Consider the following 18,739-nt stretch of genomic DNA (forward strand, 5'->3'; position numbering starts at 1 on the left):
CATGCAAACTCCATGCAGAAAGACCCCAGGCCAGGAATCAAACCCAGAACCTTCTTTGCTGCAAGGCAACAGTGCTACCAACTGCGCCACTGCGCTTTAGTTGTCTGTAAGCAAGTTGATTTGTCTATGTACATTTGTTCCTAACTGTAGATGTAAAAGTAAAATCCCTGTGTGTGTGTGTATGTGTGTGTGCGTGTGCTGGAGGCAGGGTCCTGGCCTGTTTTTTTCCAGGTGTGTGTTTTTTGGCCTGAGGGGAGATGGAGCAGATGGTCCCCGTTTACGTGTGGCCCCAGTGTGAGGGTGTGTTTGGCTTCAATGTCTCTCTGCCCACAGACCTCGATTTAAAAAAAAAAAAAAAAATCACAGGAGTCAGACTGTAAAAAGGTGCGAAAAGGGGCAGGAAGATTCAAAAGCTTCAGCTGATGAAGTGTTTACCACTGCAGTTACGCACTTACAAGAGGCCACGTTTTCCTGTCATTTAAATATGCAGAGGGCTGCCTTCCCGTAAGGGGAGAATCTGGATCAGATGACCGATTCGTGTGTCCAGCGGTTCATGTGTTCGCTGATCTGCGGGTGACATCATTGTCTCCAAGGATACATCATGGGGCTTGAGTGTTGACTCATTTTAAGAGAGAAAATTTCAAAATGCTCCTTCACTGTTGACATGGGCTCATTTCAACCCTGTAGCCTGCACAGGTTGGACACTTCAGGAGCCCTGGGAAATCAGAATGTCCAGGTTATCAGGCTTGCATTTTTATGTCACAAAGCATTATCAGAAGACGTCAGCCAAGGCAAAAAACTTTGATTCAAAGGGCAACAAAAAGCTAATCTCGTCACCCAGAGGGGTGCTGCAGAAATGACACGTCTCATTATTTTCACTGCTATGGAAATTAGGATTATGATTGACTTAATCGGTTTCTTTTTAGGTTATTCGGTTCATCCAACACACATGAGCCATTTCCAGGCTGTCACGACAAAATGTTAATTTCTTGGCGTTTTTGAGACATTAGTATAACAATTAATATTTTTGGCATCGGCTGTAATTGATTCAACATTGCGTATGATTAACAGAAAAACAGCAAATTGAAACTATTCATTTCTATTTAAATTTATGGCTTTCCACCTTTCATTCATTTTCAAGTTTAGACAGAACGCTTTGTTATATTTTTAGTGCGTATTTGGCAAATTTTGTTCAGGGGAGGCGCACACCTATGTTAAGGTGCATTTACATTGATCAAGGAGCACTACTGCCAAATTCTTCACCACACATCGACGGTTTGGTGGTTGAAGCTTGAACACAACTAACTTTTCTAACAAGAGGATCAACCAAATTTATAGTCATTGATTATCAGCCAAAATGCTTTATAAATTGTCTAAAGCTGTGCAGGGCCAACGTTGTATTTCAGCTTCTCAGTGCTAAGTGTACTATGATGGTCAGATATTTTTGAGGAGCTGTACTTGTTCATGTCCTTTATATATTGATTTGGTGAGCAGAAGCAGAATTTGCTGTAAACGTGGTCACTCAGAGTCAAAACTCAAACCCCCAGCCTGGGCAGATTTATGTGTTTTTGCTTTCCCTGATCTTTCCTAATCAAGGCTCTTTGTGTCTCTTTTCAGTTGATCCCATCATCCCAGGCTTTGTGGATCACCTCGCCCTCTTTATCTAAAGAGATTCCCCCCGTGGATCGCTACTTCATAACAAAGCCTATGGATTACAGAGGGTGTTGGAAAGGCTTTGATCACAGCTATGTCAATACCGTGACCCAACCCAAGTGAAGAGGAGCTTCAGTTATTTGTTTAGTTTTTATTTTTTTGCTGTTTTTGCAAATCAGTTCGACCGGGACTTTCATCAGTTACATGTTTTATTTGATCAGCTGCTTTTTTTGACTCAAACACTCTCGCGCGCAGCACCCGGCTCTCCTTCCGCCCACCATGTACGGTAGCTCCCGCTCCGTCTCCAAGCTGGACGTCGTCGGCTCCAACGGTAACGGCTCCGTGTCCGGGAGTCCCGGCCGCTCGCCGCGCCTACCGCGCTCCCCCCGTTTAGGACACCGGCGGAACAACAGCAGCAGCTCCGGCGGCGGACTCACCGGCACGGGAAAGACTCTGTCCATGGAGAACATTCAGTCCCTGAACGCTGCCTACGCCACCGGGGGTCCCATGTACTTCACCGACTCAGCCGAAGACCCGGTGGGGAGCATGGGCAGCGGGCTGAATTCCAGCACGCCCAAAAGCACCATGACCCTGGGTAGAGCCGGAGCCAGGGTGCCGTATGGGGTGAGGGCAGCGGTGATGGGGAGCAGCCCGAATATAAACACAGGAGGAGGGAGCAGCAGCGCCGCCCTCATGCCCGCTGATGCCATAGCATTTGGAGGGGAGCTGCAGAACCAGCCTCCACAAGCAGCCACTGTTCCTCACTCCATGAGACAGGTGAGACTTCTGACCTTTAACCTTATCTTACGGCCATCCACCGTAACACCAACAGTCATGACATGAAAGTTTTACCATATGCCAATATAGAATTAGTCCTGTGACGATAACAAATTTTGCTAGACGATAAATTGTCCCAGAACTTATTGCGATAAATGATGATATTGTTGTTTTGAGACCATTTTCAAGGAAAATAATAGTAACAGTGTCACAATAATGCAAGAGCACATTCTCAAGGACCCAACCTTTAAATTCTAATGAACTTTTAAAGACTGGAACTGGAAGACATTTTAAATCTCCAAAATAAATAAATAAAACAACAGAAAAGACAAATAAAATGAACTAAAGTCTGTGTGAACAAAATGATATTTCAGAATTATTCAAAGATAATTCAATAATTTTGAAGTATTGAATCGAAATGATTGAATTCAAACCTGAATTCAATAAAAGTCTTAATATTTTTATCATTCAGTTTTTGGTAAGAAGAGAAAGAAAAGAGAAATTATTGTGACAGGCCTATACACACATTTTTCAAATTTTAAAGAAGCTTGAAAACATGGATTATTTTCAGTCTTCTTCATGTTTCGAACGAAAAGGAAATGATTGCACATCACCATGTTGTGTCATTGCAGTGTTGCTCTGGCCTGTACTTTTACTTTCTGACTAAGCTTGAGGCCAAAATGGTTTTTGGCGTTTTTTTTTGTGTGTTTTTTTTTAAAGATTAATTAAAGTGTTTTCTAAGCAGATAATGGGAAGTTTGTAAGAGCCTGGTCCTGACGTTGTCTTTGTAACAGTAGACTCCTTATCTTCCAGTCGGCTCATAAAAAATAAAAGAAGGACTCACTTCTGGTTGCGCAACTCGATGTTTAGTCACGCGGATGCATTTTGCACTTTCCCTGCGTGAATCCAGGATGTGGGAAGCCTGAACTGATTTTCGGCCCGGCATCTTTAATAGGTGTCATTGTCTTCTTAAACCACCCTTCAGCTAAGTAAATCAAGAACAGTGTGGGCACTCTTACGTTATATTTAAGGTCTGCCCTCGCACTACCTCCTCACCATGAGTCACAACCTGAGAGCTCACCTTCTCCAGATGTAGCTCTCCTCTTCTATCTGCAGGTAATTTACATGTTAAACAAAACAAACCGAGTGTCTCACCGCATCTGATTTACTGTAATTTCATTAAGTGTATTTTTTATTTTTTACTTGCGTCACATTCATTAAAGTTTATACCTGCCATGATTTCGACAGAACCAAAGTAGTAGTCTGTTTGTTCATGAAAAATAAATCCAGGATATTTTTAATTCTTTAACATGCTGCTCATGTCAGGTTGGCTTTAAGGATTCATGCAGGGAGCATTTTCTCATAAATACTGAATTATCCTATGCTGCAAACCCTTCTGTTCTCCTTCTATTGATTTTAAACGTTTGCTGTGTCACGACTTGCCAAGGTTTCAATCGCATTAACTCCATTAAAGGACTGCAATATTGGAAACAGCCAAGACTTTTATTTCAGTTTTTTTTTTTTTTTTTTTTGTCCAGCTGCAATTCACGATGTCGGCACCTTACAGTGAAAGAGTTCCACAGATGAATCATTTTAAACACATTCCACCTTTAGCAATGTATCATGAGCAAATTAACTGAAAAACAAACAAGTGTGCTTGTTTTAAAATCACCTTTTTGCTCATTTGCATTAGTTGGCTCAGTCCGTAGTTGGTGGAAAATGGTAATCATGGGTTTTGGGGACCACAATTGCCCACACTTGTAACTTTAAATGGTAATAGTCTAAACACCAAATATATCTTCATATGCACATTGGAAACCACCTTGTGCTCTACTGCTGACACTAATATCTCCAGTATTCTTTATTTCCACTTTTTCATCGTTTCAAAACGCCGGGAAATTAAAGATGCACGCCGAGTTTGAGCTGGTAAAGAGTTTGTGAGAATAATCCAGCTGATCGATGAGACAATTTGATACTCCAGCTGAGAAGATACTGCATTTTAAGGGCTAGTAATGTCGTAGTGCTGCAGCAGAAAAGCATAATGTGTCTCTAGTTGAAAAGAGAAAGACATTTTAAACTGTTTGTTTGTGCTTTTACAGGTCAGAGAAGGGGCAATGTCAGACCTGCAAACGCAGCTCAGAGAAGTGCTTCGAGAAAACGAGCTGCTGCGCAGAGAGGTACGCGCTCTTTTTTTATTTATGTCTTATAAAAAATTTATACATTTGTAAAAAAAAAATTATTTTATTTTTAACTTTGGGAGAATTCAGTTGTCTTGAGTTATAATCCCTAATGGGAAAAAAAAGAAAATCACATGGCTTGAACATGTGCTTTCACAAGGGTTAACGTGTTGACATGTTTACATGTGTGGAACATCATGTGATTCATGTGTTTGTCTCATGCGTTTCACATATATCAAAAATCATGTGAAAAATGCATGTGACGCATTACAAAATAAAACACATGTGAACCACAACAATAAAAACAACAGAAATCTATTTACTGAAGATTTCTGTGATCTTATGTCATGGACACCGCTAAATTCAATAACAAAATGCTAAATATTGAAGTCAGGAAAAGCAGGTTTTATGTTAAATTTCACACATGTGGAAATTGTGTTTTCTTTTGTTTTTTTTTCCCGTAAAAGAGAAACCAAAGGGTCGCTGTACTATCGAGTCAGGACTGGAGACAGTTTTGGATTCTGCTGCAAGTGAGCACTTAAATCAGACGAAGTGACAAAACGTTTGCTTGTGGTTTCATGCAGCTGGAGGGCAAAGAGTCCAAGCTGAGCTCCTCCATGAACTCCATAAAGACGTTTTGGAGTCCAGAGCTGAAGAAGGAGAGAGCGCTGAGGAAAGACGAAGCCACAAAGATGGCCGTGTGGAAGGAGCAATATAGGGTGGTGCAGGAAGAGACACAGGTAGGAGGCCTTCAGCTTGTAGCCTGTTTTACAGGACATTTTTGAAGCAAAAAAAAAGAAAAAGAATAGCTTACTTAATGATATTGAACAGATAACATTGAATGCATATTTTTTAGTCTTTTTGCAGACCTCTGTCTGACGTCAGAGGGAATTATAAGGTGAAACTAGTGTTTAATAGTCAATTCGCTGAAAAATTGTTATATTCTGTAATCACTTCTTCCTTTCTATATAATTTGGTATTTTGGTATTTCATCTTCCTTTGGTATCTTTTCTGCCCCTACTAAGAAAACTTTGCATTTAGCTAATAATGTACATTATTATATGATCTCTAGTGCTTTGGTTAGTGGTGTGACTTGGTCTCAACAACAAAACATAGTTTTATTACTAAGGTGTATATAGCCCATCTGAGTTAAAACTTGGTCATACTATCTTTTACTGATTGTTTTTTTTTTAAATTTTTTTATCTCAACATCATCTTTAATCAGCTAGCGGTTAAAGTCTTGCCATGACTTCTCAGTTGGATATTGCTCTAGACTTTAACTGGGCCATTCTAACACATAAATATGCTTCAATGTGCATAAACAGCAGGCAATAAAGACAACTGTAGCAGTGATAAAGGAGGGAGAAATGAGCTAAACAAAAGCCCAGCATGGGCATGAACAAAAAATGACGCTGATTTGTGTGGCTAATAATGACGATGGGATGCTAAAATTCTGATTTGAGAGCTAAAATTAAAATCTCTGCTAGGATGAGATGTGAAAAAGTCCAAGTGGTATCATTTTGTCTATTTAAGTGTTTTGTAGATTCACAATGATGAGAGATTATTGACTTAATTAACTGTCCGGATTACCCTAAAACAAAGAAAAGTTACAGATAGCAGATTGAAAATGACTTTAGCGTAATACTCCTGCAGACTGCAGCCATCACCACAGGCAGGGTTTATTTTAATGGTCTGTGTTGGTAGATTTGTCTCGGCACCGTGAGTGGAGAGCCACAGATGAGGCAGCGCGGCCTGGTTTAGGGACTCCCAGCTGTCTGTTGGTGCTGCAGCCATCTGGATGAGACAGAGACTCTGCTTGTCTGGCAGCAGGCTGAAATATTATACAAGAGATGACATGCACACATGTAGCTGCAGCCGCAGCGCCTCGTTTCTCACATCAACGCCGCGAAGCCACTTCAGAAAGCTTTCCTCAGACTTTGTAGCATGCCGCATTTATGTTGTGGCGGTGTTATTTGCGTGCACGCACATTTATTGAAGGTTAATTTGGAGGCAAATGTGGGGGCAAAAAAAAAAAAGAAGTCATATTGGAATGTGAAATTATGCAATAGGAAATTAAATCAGAACACGTTTTCCAGCAGTTTAATGAATCTTTGATTCATTCGGTTTAAATAAGGCCTTCGCTGATGAACAAAGGGTTGATGAATTTATTAATGCCTCATATAGCTGGTCTGCTGGAGCTGCCCTCAAGCTCTTTTCCCTCTGGATCGGTGCCGGTGCTGTAACAATGGATACCCACACGCGTTTCAACATGCAAGCATGTCATCTCAGCTCTAGAATGAAGAAGTAGCCCCTGTATGGATACTTTAATCTTGTTTCCACTTTTTTGTTTTTCTTTCCCCTCCGACTCATGAACCTTCTCTTCTCTCGGCGCCGTCACGTCCTAAGTCGGCTCTCCTTACTGTGTCCTCACCACTCGGTCTTCGCCATCATCTTGGTGTTAGCAATAGGATTAAATTACCTTCCAGAAATTTTAATAAATATGAGTCCAGACACATAAAAGCCAACTCACTCCCCCGCTGAGGAAAGCTCATCTCTTCTCCACCCTCTGCCTTTTCCTCCCTCCACACTTCTCCACTTTCACCTCCTCCTTCATGCCTGACTCATTATCTTTATCTCTTCTCCTCTTATCCTCTTCCATCTCTTCTCCATTTCTCCATTGTATTCTCTCGACATGCTCGCTTTACTTAATATTTATGAAAAATCCAGCCTTTGAATAAATTTATTCAGCGGGCAAGTTGATAAGACATATTTCTTAATCACCAAAATCACTTCTGCCACTAACATTAGTGCCCCATGCTGGCAATGCTCTGTCCAACCACCTTTTTGTTGGCATCTACTCTTCTCTTAAAACATTTCACATGCTGGAAACACTTTGATCTTCAGCTTGCCCCACAAGTTTCTTTTAGGATTTGGGTCTGGGGACAAAAATATCCGTAGAAGAAGACTGACTACGTTACAGAAGAACCATTCCTGTGTTTATCTCGCCTTAGTTTTTCATCGTTACCCTTTGAGATGGTCCAGTGACGACCTAATTTCAAACTTAACGGTATTTCAAAGAGTTCAGACACTTGCCCAACTTTTCCAGGGCCTGTGGGATTGTACCAGACCTTCCACCATACCCAACTGTGATTATGAGGAGCTTTTACATGCACTCATACCAAAAGGGAGTGTTTGTTCCCCAAAACAAACACGCACACCAGTGAAATAGAAACAAACTGAAAGAACTGCAAAAACAGCAGCTGCTTAGAGAATATCATATAGAGCTGACTGACAGCACAGCAACAATGTGGAAACAGAAGCACCTCTCACATAGTGAGAAAACAATGACCCGAGTTTCGTCCAGAAAAACTGTCATGAGACATTTTATCTTAAAAACCATCCTTCATCTTTATTTCATCCACATTCAGTAAACTTTCCCTCGTTGCACCTTCTACTCATCGTCACAAGACTTTCTCTTTTTTTTTTTTTCCCAACCGTTCTTTGTTCTACTGTCATTTCACTCCCACCACCAGATTCCTTCCCTGTCACAACCAACACACACTCCCCACTCTCCATCTGGACCCGCGGAGCCGGTTCACTCCAGAATTTATTATAAAACATCGGACATGCGGCCGTCCCACTAAGTCCAACTTTCAGTCCGCTGGTGTCTCTTCTTTTCAGTGTGGTCAGTCTCATTCATCTCCTTCAGCGCGCTGCCTTGCTTTACTGTCTGCACACACACACACACACACACACACACACACAGAGCACGTGTGTGTGTGTCTGAATGTGTTGACTCGGTTCGTTCCTCCTCTTTGATTGCAGAAGGTAAGAACAATGTTTCAAGCAGAAAGAAGGAAAAAAGTGGGAGAAAATGGAGAACTTGAAGGAATGTGTGGAATGCGCATATTTCCCCCTTTTCCTTCTCGTTGGCCTGCAGTTTTGCCTCTTGTGCTCCTTCCCTCAAACCAGACAGACGCTCCGCCACAATTACAAGTCAAGCAGCAGTAGGAAAAGCATCACTGCTTTCATTTGACTCCTCACTCTCCCCATAAATCAAGCTTTGACTTCTTTGTGCGAGTGCATCGCGCTCCTTCCTTGGTGCAAGTTCGTCCCGGCACTAAATCACAGCAGCTTGAACAATAACCACTCTGTCCGTCCGTTTCTGCGAGTGCGAGATGCAATCTATCATCTACTGTACTGTGAACGAGGCGCGCTGGCCTGATGTCAGAGGCAGCATGGGTGTGAATGTGCGCGAGAGATTCGGAGGGAGGAGGAAGGCCTGTGTTCGGAGCCGAATTGAACGATTTTTACCAGCTGATTATAAGTGGAAACAAATTTTTTTTACACCAGCTAGTGTGTGTGTGTGTCTGTGTGTGAACTTGCATGTTTCCACAGATGGATTTGTATGCAAAGGGTCAAGACAAATGGGCTTCAGTGTGCCAAAGGGTGCAGACTCACTTGACTCTTACATAAATGTGCTTATACCTTGCACTTAGTCATAAAAAATAAAATACATTGTCGTATATAGTTCTAACATGAAAAAAAAAACAAAAAGACAAAAACTGGTATGACTACCTCGGTCAAACCAGAAGAGTTTCTGAGCACAACATTACTCTGTTTCTATATTTCTGAAACGGTTTGTGTTTTTGTGGAAATTGAAAGAAATTGGTTGTGGCTTGATGTAAAAAAAAAAGCCCTGCGTTTGTGTTATGAAGCAGTACGATTCTGCTGCATTGTGTTGACTCTTGTGAATAATTTAGCCGAGTAGAGTGCTGGTGGGGAAACAGAAGAGAGCTCATGTGTGTCTGTCTGCAGATGGAGGAAACTTTAACCTCCGTCACAACACACGAGTCTTATTGACGTAGTTTGCTGCATGTCTGCAGGCTCAGTGGTTCATGGATTAGAAAGTACACATTTATTGGCTCAGGAGGTTCAGTTTTTGTCTGCAGGAAAATCAAAGCAGCGGTGTGTCACTGCGTGTTGTGTGTGAGTGTAACTCGAACAGACAGTTGAGCACAGCGCCTGTTACACCTGGGCAGCCCTTACCTCCAGGTGAGAGATCGGATGAGATGGACGGAGATGAGACAGAAAAAAGGAGATTCTCCTTCACCCTTCTGCCTCGTCCTGTCATCTGTCTTTTCCTTTAAATAACTTACTTTGATACGTAAGTATTTCATTCTGAAATTGAATAGCAATAATGTAACCCAACAAATGTATAACATCTTAGAGAGGCCATCCCGGTTTGAATTATTAGAAGCAAAACTGGTTATTTGCTTGTTTCGTTGGAGCACTTTAAAGCGAAAACAGCTGCCAGAATGATTCACAACACTTCGTATCAGCTTTTTTTTTTTTTGCTCCCTGAGTGACGGCTTATAATCACTTCAAATCACTTAATGTTATTACGCCAGGATCCCATTTGTGCCTCTGGCAGTTCTTATTTCATTACTTTGTCCCCAGCTCTCAGGTCGTCTCCACGGAGCTCAAATCTAAAGGAAATTTATGTTGCCAAAAGCTTCCCGTGTTAAGTTTCTTTTCACCGTGCAGAAAAGAAGAAGAAGAAGAAAAAAAAAATGGTCCCAGCAAGAGTTTGGGTGCCAGCTGGCTCTTAGAAACGCTTTGGCCAGCAATCTGTACACCGCCATAGTCGCAGAAGAAAGGGAGGGAGATATAGGTGGGGTGTGGCCGCTGGTAAATAATGGATCAGGAACACGACTCGAAATGTAAAGGTGTGTAAAACGTATGAAAAGGACGAGAGAGTAAATCAGGAGACAGAAGGATGGATGAAGACAGAAAGTGAGCTCCAGGAGGAGGGAGGGCAAGAAAAAAACAGTTGATGAGAACAAACCGAGCTGAGGAAGCAGATGAAACGTCGAGATCGGCCCGATTGATGGAAGCCGATGTGACAGGAGGGAAGAAAGTGGATGAAAAGACTCGGAAGGTGTAGGGAAACGAGGATGCCCAATAGGAAATAAATCACAATAAGGACAGAGATGTTATATTTAGAGTAAAAAATCGCTTTTTGTGAAACATAGTGACTTTTACATGAGTGTTTTAGTGGAAAACATTGATGGGATGTGTGTGGGGGAAAAAAAGCTGAGCATGCACTTAACAGAAGCTCTGACATTTTACACATTTTTTCACGTAGCTGTAGATGTACTAATGTTACATGTTAAGTGTAAATTCATATTTTGGTGAATCATTTCGCAGCATTTCTCTTTTCTCGGCTAGAATTAAATTACACTGAGAATGATGAATGTTGTCTATTAATTTAAACCTGGTTATTGCTTTACATTGGTTACTATCAGGTGGTGTGCTTTTCTTCTGTGTTGATTTGAGATGCCAGGAAAACCACCAGAATGCGACACGGATAAAGTAAAGCATGATGACGCATTTTAATTTCTGAGCTCGCAGGTTGATTGCGATTCTAAATAAGTGTTCCCCCCCCACCCCCTTTCAGTTCAGTTGAATTATTTTTTTGTGTGTTTGGGTTTGGTTTATACCCTGACTTTTGTTCTGCAGACACTTCTAACTAGAGATGAACATGTATGTGTGTCTATGTACAGCTGAAGCCAGATATTTACATACGTTGTATAAAAAGACAGAATTGCACTATTCTTCACTTTCTAACATAAAATCAGACAAACTTGTTTATATTTTAGGACGGTTAGGATTACTGACAATAGCTTTTGAGCATGGTCATCATGGCTTCAACTGTATATTCTCTATTGTGTTGTTATTGTTTCTTTGTAGTTATGATGCGAGACATCATTTGGTTTCTAAACATTACATTCATTTGCACAAACATGCAGATATTTTTGCAGCAACAGAATGTCAGGAGAAGCTGTTATTGCAGTACAAAATTGGTGGTCTGAAACTTTCATCTAATCTTGGCTTCTGCACAGCAAGCAGTAAGGAAGCTGATGTTCAGTGGAGGCAAGAGAGAAAAAAAACAAACAAACATCTGAGCGTGATTTTGTTTGTCAGGGTGAATATTACACTGAGCGGCCCTGAAGGAAGCAGCAAGCCGGCTCAGCAGAAATGTTTAAAAGTGGTGTTTTCGAGCACAGAAACAATCCTATCTCCATCTCTTCGTGCTCCTTCTGCTCCGCTCGAGGACCTATGACTCATTCCTCTCCTGTTAAGAGCCTCTGCGTGAGCCTGTTCACTCTCTTTGCAGTTTTAGGCCCAAGAAACGACGAGAAAGCGGTGTATTTACTGCTGCTGTCCCTGCGCTTTGAGATTTAGAAGTATGTTCCGTGTGTTTTTCCACCTATGAATGCTCATCAGTAACAGATGGTCCTTAAACCTGTGTGTTTGCTCAGCCAGGATGAAGAGGTAGGTGAGAGAGAGAGAGAAGGGCTAAAATAAATACAGGGAGCGAGGGCAGGGGAGAAAAAGGCAGATGGACGGAGAGGAGGGAGGAGGTATGGATTAGAAACGTGACGAAGGATACGTGTGGTGAAAATTTCACTGAGAGAGGCAAGGGAAGGAGCGGAGGCTTATAAAACTTTTAACTCAAACGGGGAGTCGACCCTCTCCGCGTTCATTTATCTGCGAAAAGAAACGGGAGACGAGACCCATGTGAAAACGAAAGGAAAGAGAGGCTCGGTTTGTTTCACACGATTCTGTGGCTTTGTGATTTGTTTTCCTTTCGCTCCATCCACTTTCTCCTTCCACCGTAGTGCGTCTCTGTCTGCGGTAGCCATGTCTTCCCTTATAAGGAGCAAGTCTGGGAGAAGTTTTCAGGGAGTGAACAGAATTACAGTGCAGCCACTCCCACTTTCCCTGCACCGCTGCTCTCCCTGCTTCTGAAATCTTTGGTGTTACGCAAACAGAACAGACTTGGGGAAAAATATTTAAGAAATGAAAGAGGTGCAATAACCTGGTCAAAGCCCGGCCCTAAATCTATTTGGAAATCTTTGGCAACGCTCATAAATTGTTCTGTGCGGATTCCCTCTATCCATTCTGACTTAGTTGGGCAAAAAATACTAAAAAGGAAAACTCCATCTTTGTCTCCTTAGGTTGCAGTAGACTATTAGCATGCCGTATCTTGATTTGGCAATTTTTACACTCTTCTCTTGCGAGGTTGCTTTTGCCGACAGTCTTCTCTGTGGAAGACCCAAAATATTTTGTTTCTCTATGTGAGCCACTCCAAAACTTCAATTTTCCTCTGCTGAGGTCATCCTTTGTTGAACTGAATGCTGAAAAAAAAATGAAATCCCTCTTCAGCTTCAGCTTTCGAGCCAACGCATAAAATCGTACAAAAACAGCTGCCGTGACAAATAACCCAGGTCCGTTCTTTGTGGCTGAAAAGTTTAACTTTGGTTTCACCCAACCGTCGCATGTTTTAGCACAATGTTCATCACACGGGTCTCCTGCACACATCTGCAGCTTTAGGTCCAAACTAAAGAGTTATTTTGAACTGATCATAAGCCCATCCATCTACAAGTAAATCCAGATCCACGTCAAGACCAGCAGCCCCACAGCATGATGCTGCCACCACCACCTTTTCACAAGTTTCATCAGAATATAACTTGTTCTCCCTCAGTGTTAAGGGATATTTTAGCTAAGCGTAGGTGTTTTCTTTAGCAGAGCAGGCTTTACCCACTAGTACGCACATTTGAAATTATCGTTACAATTAGAAGAGTTTTTGTATGTCTATTATTTCCATCTTTTGCAACTTTCCATCCTCCTTCCATACTTGTGTATGGAAGGAGGAAGGAGGAACTTTCTCTTGTTCCTCTAGGCACTCATCTGTTTCAAAAATCTATTTCCTCCTCCTCATTATGCTCTTCATCCTCCACCTTTATCCTCAGAGAAAGAGAAAGTGTGTTAATCTTCCTCTTGTCTAATGCCTGAGTGGGCGATGCTTTCAAACTCCTCACGGTCATTACTTTCACACACACGAACACACACACACACACACACACACACAGCATGACCAATGCTTCCAACATCACATGCGTGTCTCCGCATGTGGGCTTCAGCGTGTGCTTGGCGTGTGTGTTTGTGTCCGTCTAAATGTGTGTGCATGTGTTTTCCTGTCACAGCGTGTCTTGTTTGCGAAAATGGGAGGGGGGAAGCATGACTCACCCTGCGAGAGCGGAATAAGCGAGGGATAAGACGGAGGAGTAATAAAGCAGGGATGCTTAATTTTGGACGACAGATGAGCAGTGGCCAGAGGGAAGGATGGAGAAATTGTCACTATATTCACAAGCTGATTTTCCCTTGTCCTGTCCTCTCTCATCTCCTTCTGATTCTAAATCAAGTTCCAGTGATTGCGCATTTTGATTTGCAAATGTTCTATTACATATAATGATTGCGCGAAAGGACATATTACTCCTGATTTGTAGAATGTATAGAGGTAAAACACAAAAAACAGCATTGCTTAAACTGGATTATTTGGTGTGCATCATATTTTTTCTTAGAATTTACAAAGTAAAAATTATGCTTTTTTTCCCCGCAGATAATGCATTTGCATAAGTTGACTTTTTGTCTTCAGGAGTAAAATCTTTTGTGCCACTAGCTCAAACTTGAAATTGTCTACCCCTTTACCCTGAAAGAGTAGTTTGAATTTTGTCAAAACGGGGTATGTGGAGCTCTCATGAGCTGTCATTAGCTTACCTCTAGTAGGTATCCACCAGGGCATACTGGGCACTTGCCCGCTGGGCCGACGGTTGGAAATGTTTATTACTTTCCTGCTGTTTCTAATGTAAGTTGCCCTATTATATAACATTTTTCTTACTGACAGTAAGATGTCTGTTAATGACTGAGAGGATTGTTTCAGCTTCTTCCATACAGTAAAAGGTTTCCTTCAAAGATAGAAACAAAATCATTTTTCTTGTTTGCTTCTCACTTCTGTAAATGTGAATGTCGTGTTGGAGATGTTTTTCTCTGAGGAGTCGTCTGTTGCATTCATATTTGTGTAGGTGTTGTTTAACAATAGTGTGGTTCACCACCTCTCCACTCCTTAGTCTTTCTGCCTCGTGCAGAAGTTCAATGCCGTCAGGGAAAAAGGAAAAGAAAGTTTTCTTCCATAGTTTCCATTCTCCTAAAAATCTCTCTTTAAAGCTGCACAAGAACGCTAAATGAATAAAATCCGGCCTAAAACATTAATAGAGATCTTTGGCTTGTTTTATTGATTCTAACAATGTACCTAGGCTATCTCATTTATGTAGAATACAATTGAAAAAGGTATTCATTTTCAGCAAATTGTTTCCAAAAAATTATGTTTTTCAAGTATTTATTTCAGATTTTTTTTAGCATGGGTTAAAGATGATAAAAGTACAGATACAGTATTTTTAATTGTTTTTAGAAACTCGGTTTGAGGTTTTCATTTGCTGCAAGCCGTCATTATTAACACCAGTTAAGTAAAGCCTAGAAATGTGTCACTCAATTTACTGTGTTGATTTATAAATCTCACTTTTTAAAATTAAACTACTGAAATAAATTCATTTTTTTGATGATATTCTAGTTTACGCTCCTCCTGTGTAGTCCTTCCAGAGGATCTACTATGCGATCTGCTCTTATTGGGAAACCCCGGGAAACGATCTCCACCATAACGTCTCTGGCTGGCGAGCGCCTGGTGGTCGACCCGGCTCACCCTGAGAAAGCAGCAGGAAGTCCCCTCCATGTGGGCGCACCACCTGTGAGGAGTGGGGGGCTGAGGGCGGGAGGCTGGGTCATGCTGATTCCTAACATCAGATTCTTCCAATAATTACAGATTCAATGACTTGTAACAACTTTCGAAACCTTCTGGAAAAAGCGACTTGAGGGTCGCAGGAAATATATTCTGAGCTGATTTCAAGGGGTGAATTTCAATCATGTGGGTAGTTGGACCCACATGATTTGTTTTTTTTCTTTATACACACACAAGTGAAAGGACGAGTTGATGGGAGCTCAACTTTTTTATTTTTGCTGTCTCTTTCCTGCGGCCTGTATAGATTGTTCATAGGAATGTAGAGAGCTTGAAGCTTTTTGCCTGCTTGGATGTTGACGCCGAGGGCAGTTAAGGTCACCGATGAATTCATGTTCAAAATGCATCATAAAGGCTCGTTATAGCTTCTGCTGACTGTGTTTTTACATCATTAAAATATGAAGAGCCTACTGCTCAGGCGATCCACAGTCGTTTCAGTCTGCTGTACTCGTCTGTGTTTACAGAAAAGCATCGTCTCTCATCTGTGAATTAGCATCACAGACGCATGCCCCGCGTTTTGTAGCCGACGTCCTGCAGGATGTTTCTAATGCAAACATATGAGGACTGTCGGAGAAGATGCAATCGGCATCAATGTTTAATTGGATTGATTGTTATCTTGTCTCATCTGATCAAGTCAAAGCCTGACGCAGAATCTTAACTGCGGACAAAATGGCAATGAAGCAGTTAAAGCGGAAAAGGCGTGCAGGTTTTCTCATAAGTGTGGGTTTCGGATCACCTGTATCGGTTTATTTGAGGGAACGTGACTCGTTTGTGTTTTTAATGAGTCTTTCCAGCTCTTGTGTGCGATTATGGTTGCATGTCAGTGTTTGGTCGAGCTCTGACAGGGTCAAAGTTGACGACTCAGTGGAAACTGAGGAGACCTTCGTCCTATCACCCTTCTGTTTTTGGTAAACACATCTAAACTGTTTTCTCTCTCTTTTTTCTCTCATTCTGTTCCTATCTCTGACTCTGGTTTTCTTTTCCTCCTTGCAATATTTTTTTCTCTCTCTCTCTCTCTCTCTCTCTCTGTCTCTCTCTCTTGTGGTCTGGCATTTTTCAGCTTTGCATTCCAGCTGCATGGATATGTTCGCTCCCTCTTGCTCTCTTTCTGAATTCTTCCCATGTTGCCTTTTGAAGTTGTGTGCCAGACATCGTACTGCATCTGCTGGATTCCTTGCTGAAGTCCGCTTGATTTACTTTTTTTTTTTATTTAGGAAGACCATTGTGGCATTTTTCTCCACGTTTGTGTTTAAATGTGCTTCTGTAACAAACACATTTAGATTCTTGGTGTGAATATACGTGTTGGTGACCACTGAGTCTTACTCAGCTTTGGTATATTGGTAGAAGGTTCAGGTGACCACAAACTTCTTTTGTTTGCAAATAATGCTGACCACGGTGCTTTTAAGATGCACTGTCTTGTTTTTTTTTAGGCGAAAAAGTCTAACTTTGCCTCCTTTGACCTGATCATCCACATGTTTGTTGTGGAGCTTGGCAAACTTTCGCTTGCCGGTGCAGATGACACATGGAGTCTTGTGAACAATCAAGCACTCATGATCGTGAACTTTTTATTTTTATTAATCAAAGAACAACCAATGATCACTATTTGCTTAAATTGCTCATCAGTCATCATATTTTAATGTCACTCACCTGTGTTATTTGAGCTCAATTTCAATATGTTGAAGGATATTCGACAGCTGAATTGGGCCAACGTTACGATAACGCGATGCAGGATGTGTTGCCGCCGTGAAGACGCCGGGATTAGATCAGAAACAAAAGCGAAGAGAAAAGGAGGCTTTTTATTCTCTCGCCTGCCTCTCGGTCTTCAGGGAAGTCCCAGAAATGTCAGCTATCAACCTATTTGAGTTTGTGCAAGGCAGCTCTACTGTATGAGTCAGCAGCCCTAACCCACATTCACACAGAGGGGATACAACAGCCAGGGAATGATTAAGATGATAACACTGCTAATTGTCTTTTATTCGTGTCAGTAGGAATGTGGAAATAAACCCAACTGGGTGGGGAGAGAGCAGCGATGATTCTGTCCTGGCTGTCAGGGAACACAAACTGGAGACATTTGGAGCAATAAAGGCCTTGAAATGATTCTGTTTATGCAAGCTTTTAGTGTTTGTGTGATCCCCATCTGGTCCTTTTGACTTTACCTTTTCTCTCTCGTCGTATCTAGTGGTTGTTTTGCATGTTTTATCTTCACTCACCATTTTCTTCCTTTCCTCTCTTTCTTCGCTTCGATGCCGATCGGCCGTTGCTGCAGGAACGTGACGCCGTCTTTTACCATCGTTCTTTCCCCAGCTTCTTGTTTTATTAGTGTTGCTTTTCTCCCTCCTCTCTGCTGCCTGCGTCGTCTTTAGCTCTGGGAACACACCGCGGCTCCTAAGGTGATGACCTGGCAGCCGTTCAGGTCGCATGTGGCACATTTAAGTAGACATCACGGTGACATCACTTCCAGCTTTAACTGACAGTGACTCAGAGCCGGTTGTGTCAAATCTTCTTTAGCCGTTCTAACTGTGTATAAGCACCTGTCAGCACACTTTAGTAACACATCTGCAAAGATGACACACATGTGCTGCCTCTGTCGGTCTCTGTCGGTATCCGTGATGTCGCTTCAGATGATCCAAGATCGTAAGAGGGTTTAAAAGCGCAAATCAGTCAGGCTGTAGCTTGATGTTGTTGTTCCACGCCTCTAAATGTGATGCGTTGTGGTTTCCAGGTTCATCCTGCAGTGATTCACGCTGATGAGGACTGGGGGATAGTTTTCTTTTTAATATATACAACTTCCAAATCAATAAACCTCACTGCACATATTGGAGTTAAGATAATTAAAGCTATAATTATATAGAATAGTGACATCTGGCTTTGATGTTGCAAATTGCAACCAAATAAATCTTCGTCTCATTCCAGTAGCTTTGAAGAGATCGTGCTGTCAAATGAGAAGTATGGTGTTAATTTAATAAAGCTGGAGTTGTTCTAGATTCTTCTCATTATTGTCTCTGGGATGTTCTTGTTGTAGCAGCTTGTAGCAGTAAAGAAGCTGCTCCGCTGTACTGAGAACAGCTCTGGTGTGTTTTGGGTATAATTAAATGTAGAAAGATAATTTAGAAGTGAGGTTGAAGTGAATTTTACACTGTAAAATGAACAACGGCTGCACACTATATTGCAAATGTACCTGGACTTAACTTTTTACTCATGCATAATTATTTTAAGCCAAAAATGCACAACAACCGGATTTAAACTAATTGCATTTTATCTTTTAAATTAAGGCTGAAGTACCATGACTGCATCATGAGTAGTGTGCAAATAAAACTCTGCATACTGAGTGACATAGAGGCTGTGAAGAATATTTAAATAAAAGAATTTTTCATGTTCATCAGAATAACATTTTGTTGGATTTTTTTTTTTTTTTTGCATATTTCCCCCCTGA

The 18,739-nt window shown here is 41.5% G+C and overlaps 1 protein-coding gene across 15 annotated transcripts in view; it reads left to right on the plus strand.

Moving 5' to 3' along the window:
• Positions 1 to 18,739, plus strand: part of erc1b (ELKS/RAB6-interacting/CAST family member 1b) — a 126,674-nt gene that overhangs the window by 8,010 nt on the left and 99,925 nt on the right. For all 15 annotated transcript variants that reach the window (XR_001663657.1, XR_477145.2, XR_477146.2 and 12 more), the window contains exons 2-4: positions 1,618 to 2,430; positions 4,530 to 4,607; positions 5,192 to 5,347. Coding sequence is in view for 12 of the 15 variants with exons in the window: in XM_016677586.1 (XP_016533072.1) it covers positions 1,933 to 2,430; positions 4,530 to 4,607; positions 5,192 to 5,347 (732 nt within the window). In the remaining 3 variants the exon portion in view is untranslated. The remainder of the gene's footprint in view (positions 1 to 1,617; positions 2,431 to 4,529; positions 4,608 to 5,191; positions 5,348 to 18,739) is intronic.

Source organism: Poecilia formosa, unplaced genomic scaffold (assembly GCF_000485575.1).
Source record: "Poecilia formosa unplaced genomic scaffold, Poecilia_formosa-5.1.2 Scaffold159, whole genome shotgun sequence".
Taxonomy (NCBI): Eukaryota; Metazoa; Chordata; class Actinopteri; order Cyprinodontiformes; family Poeciliidae; genus Poecilia; species Poecilia formosa.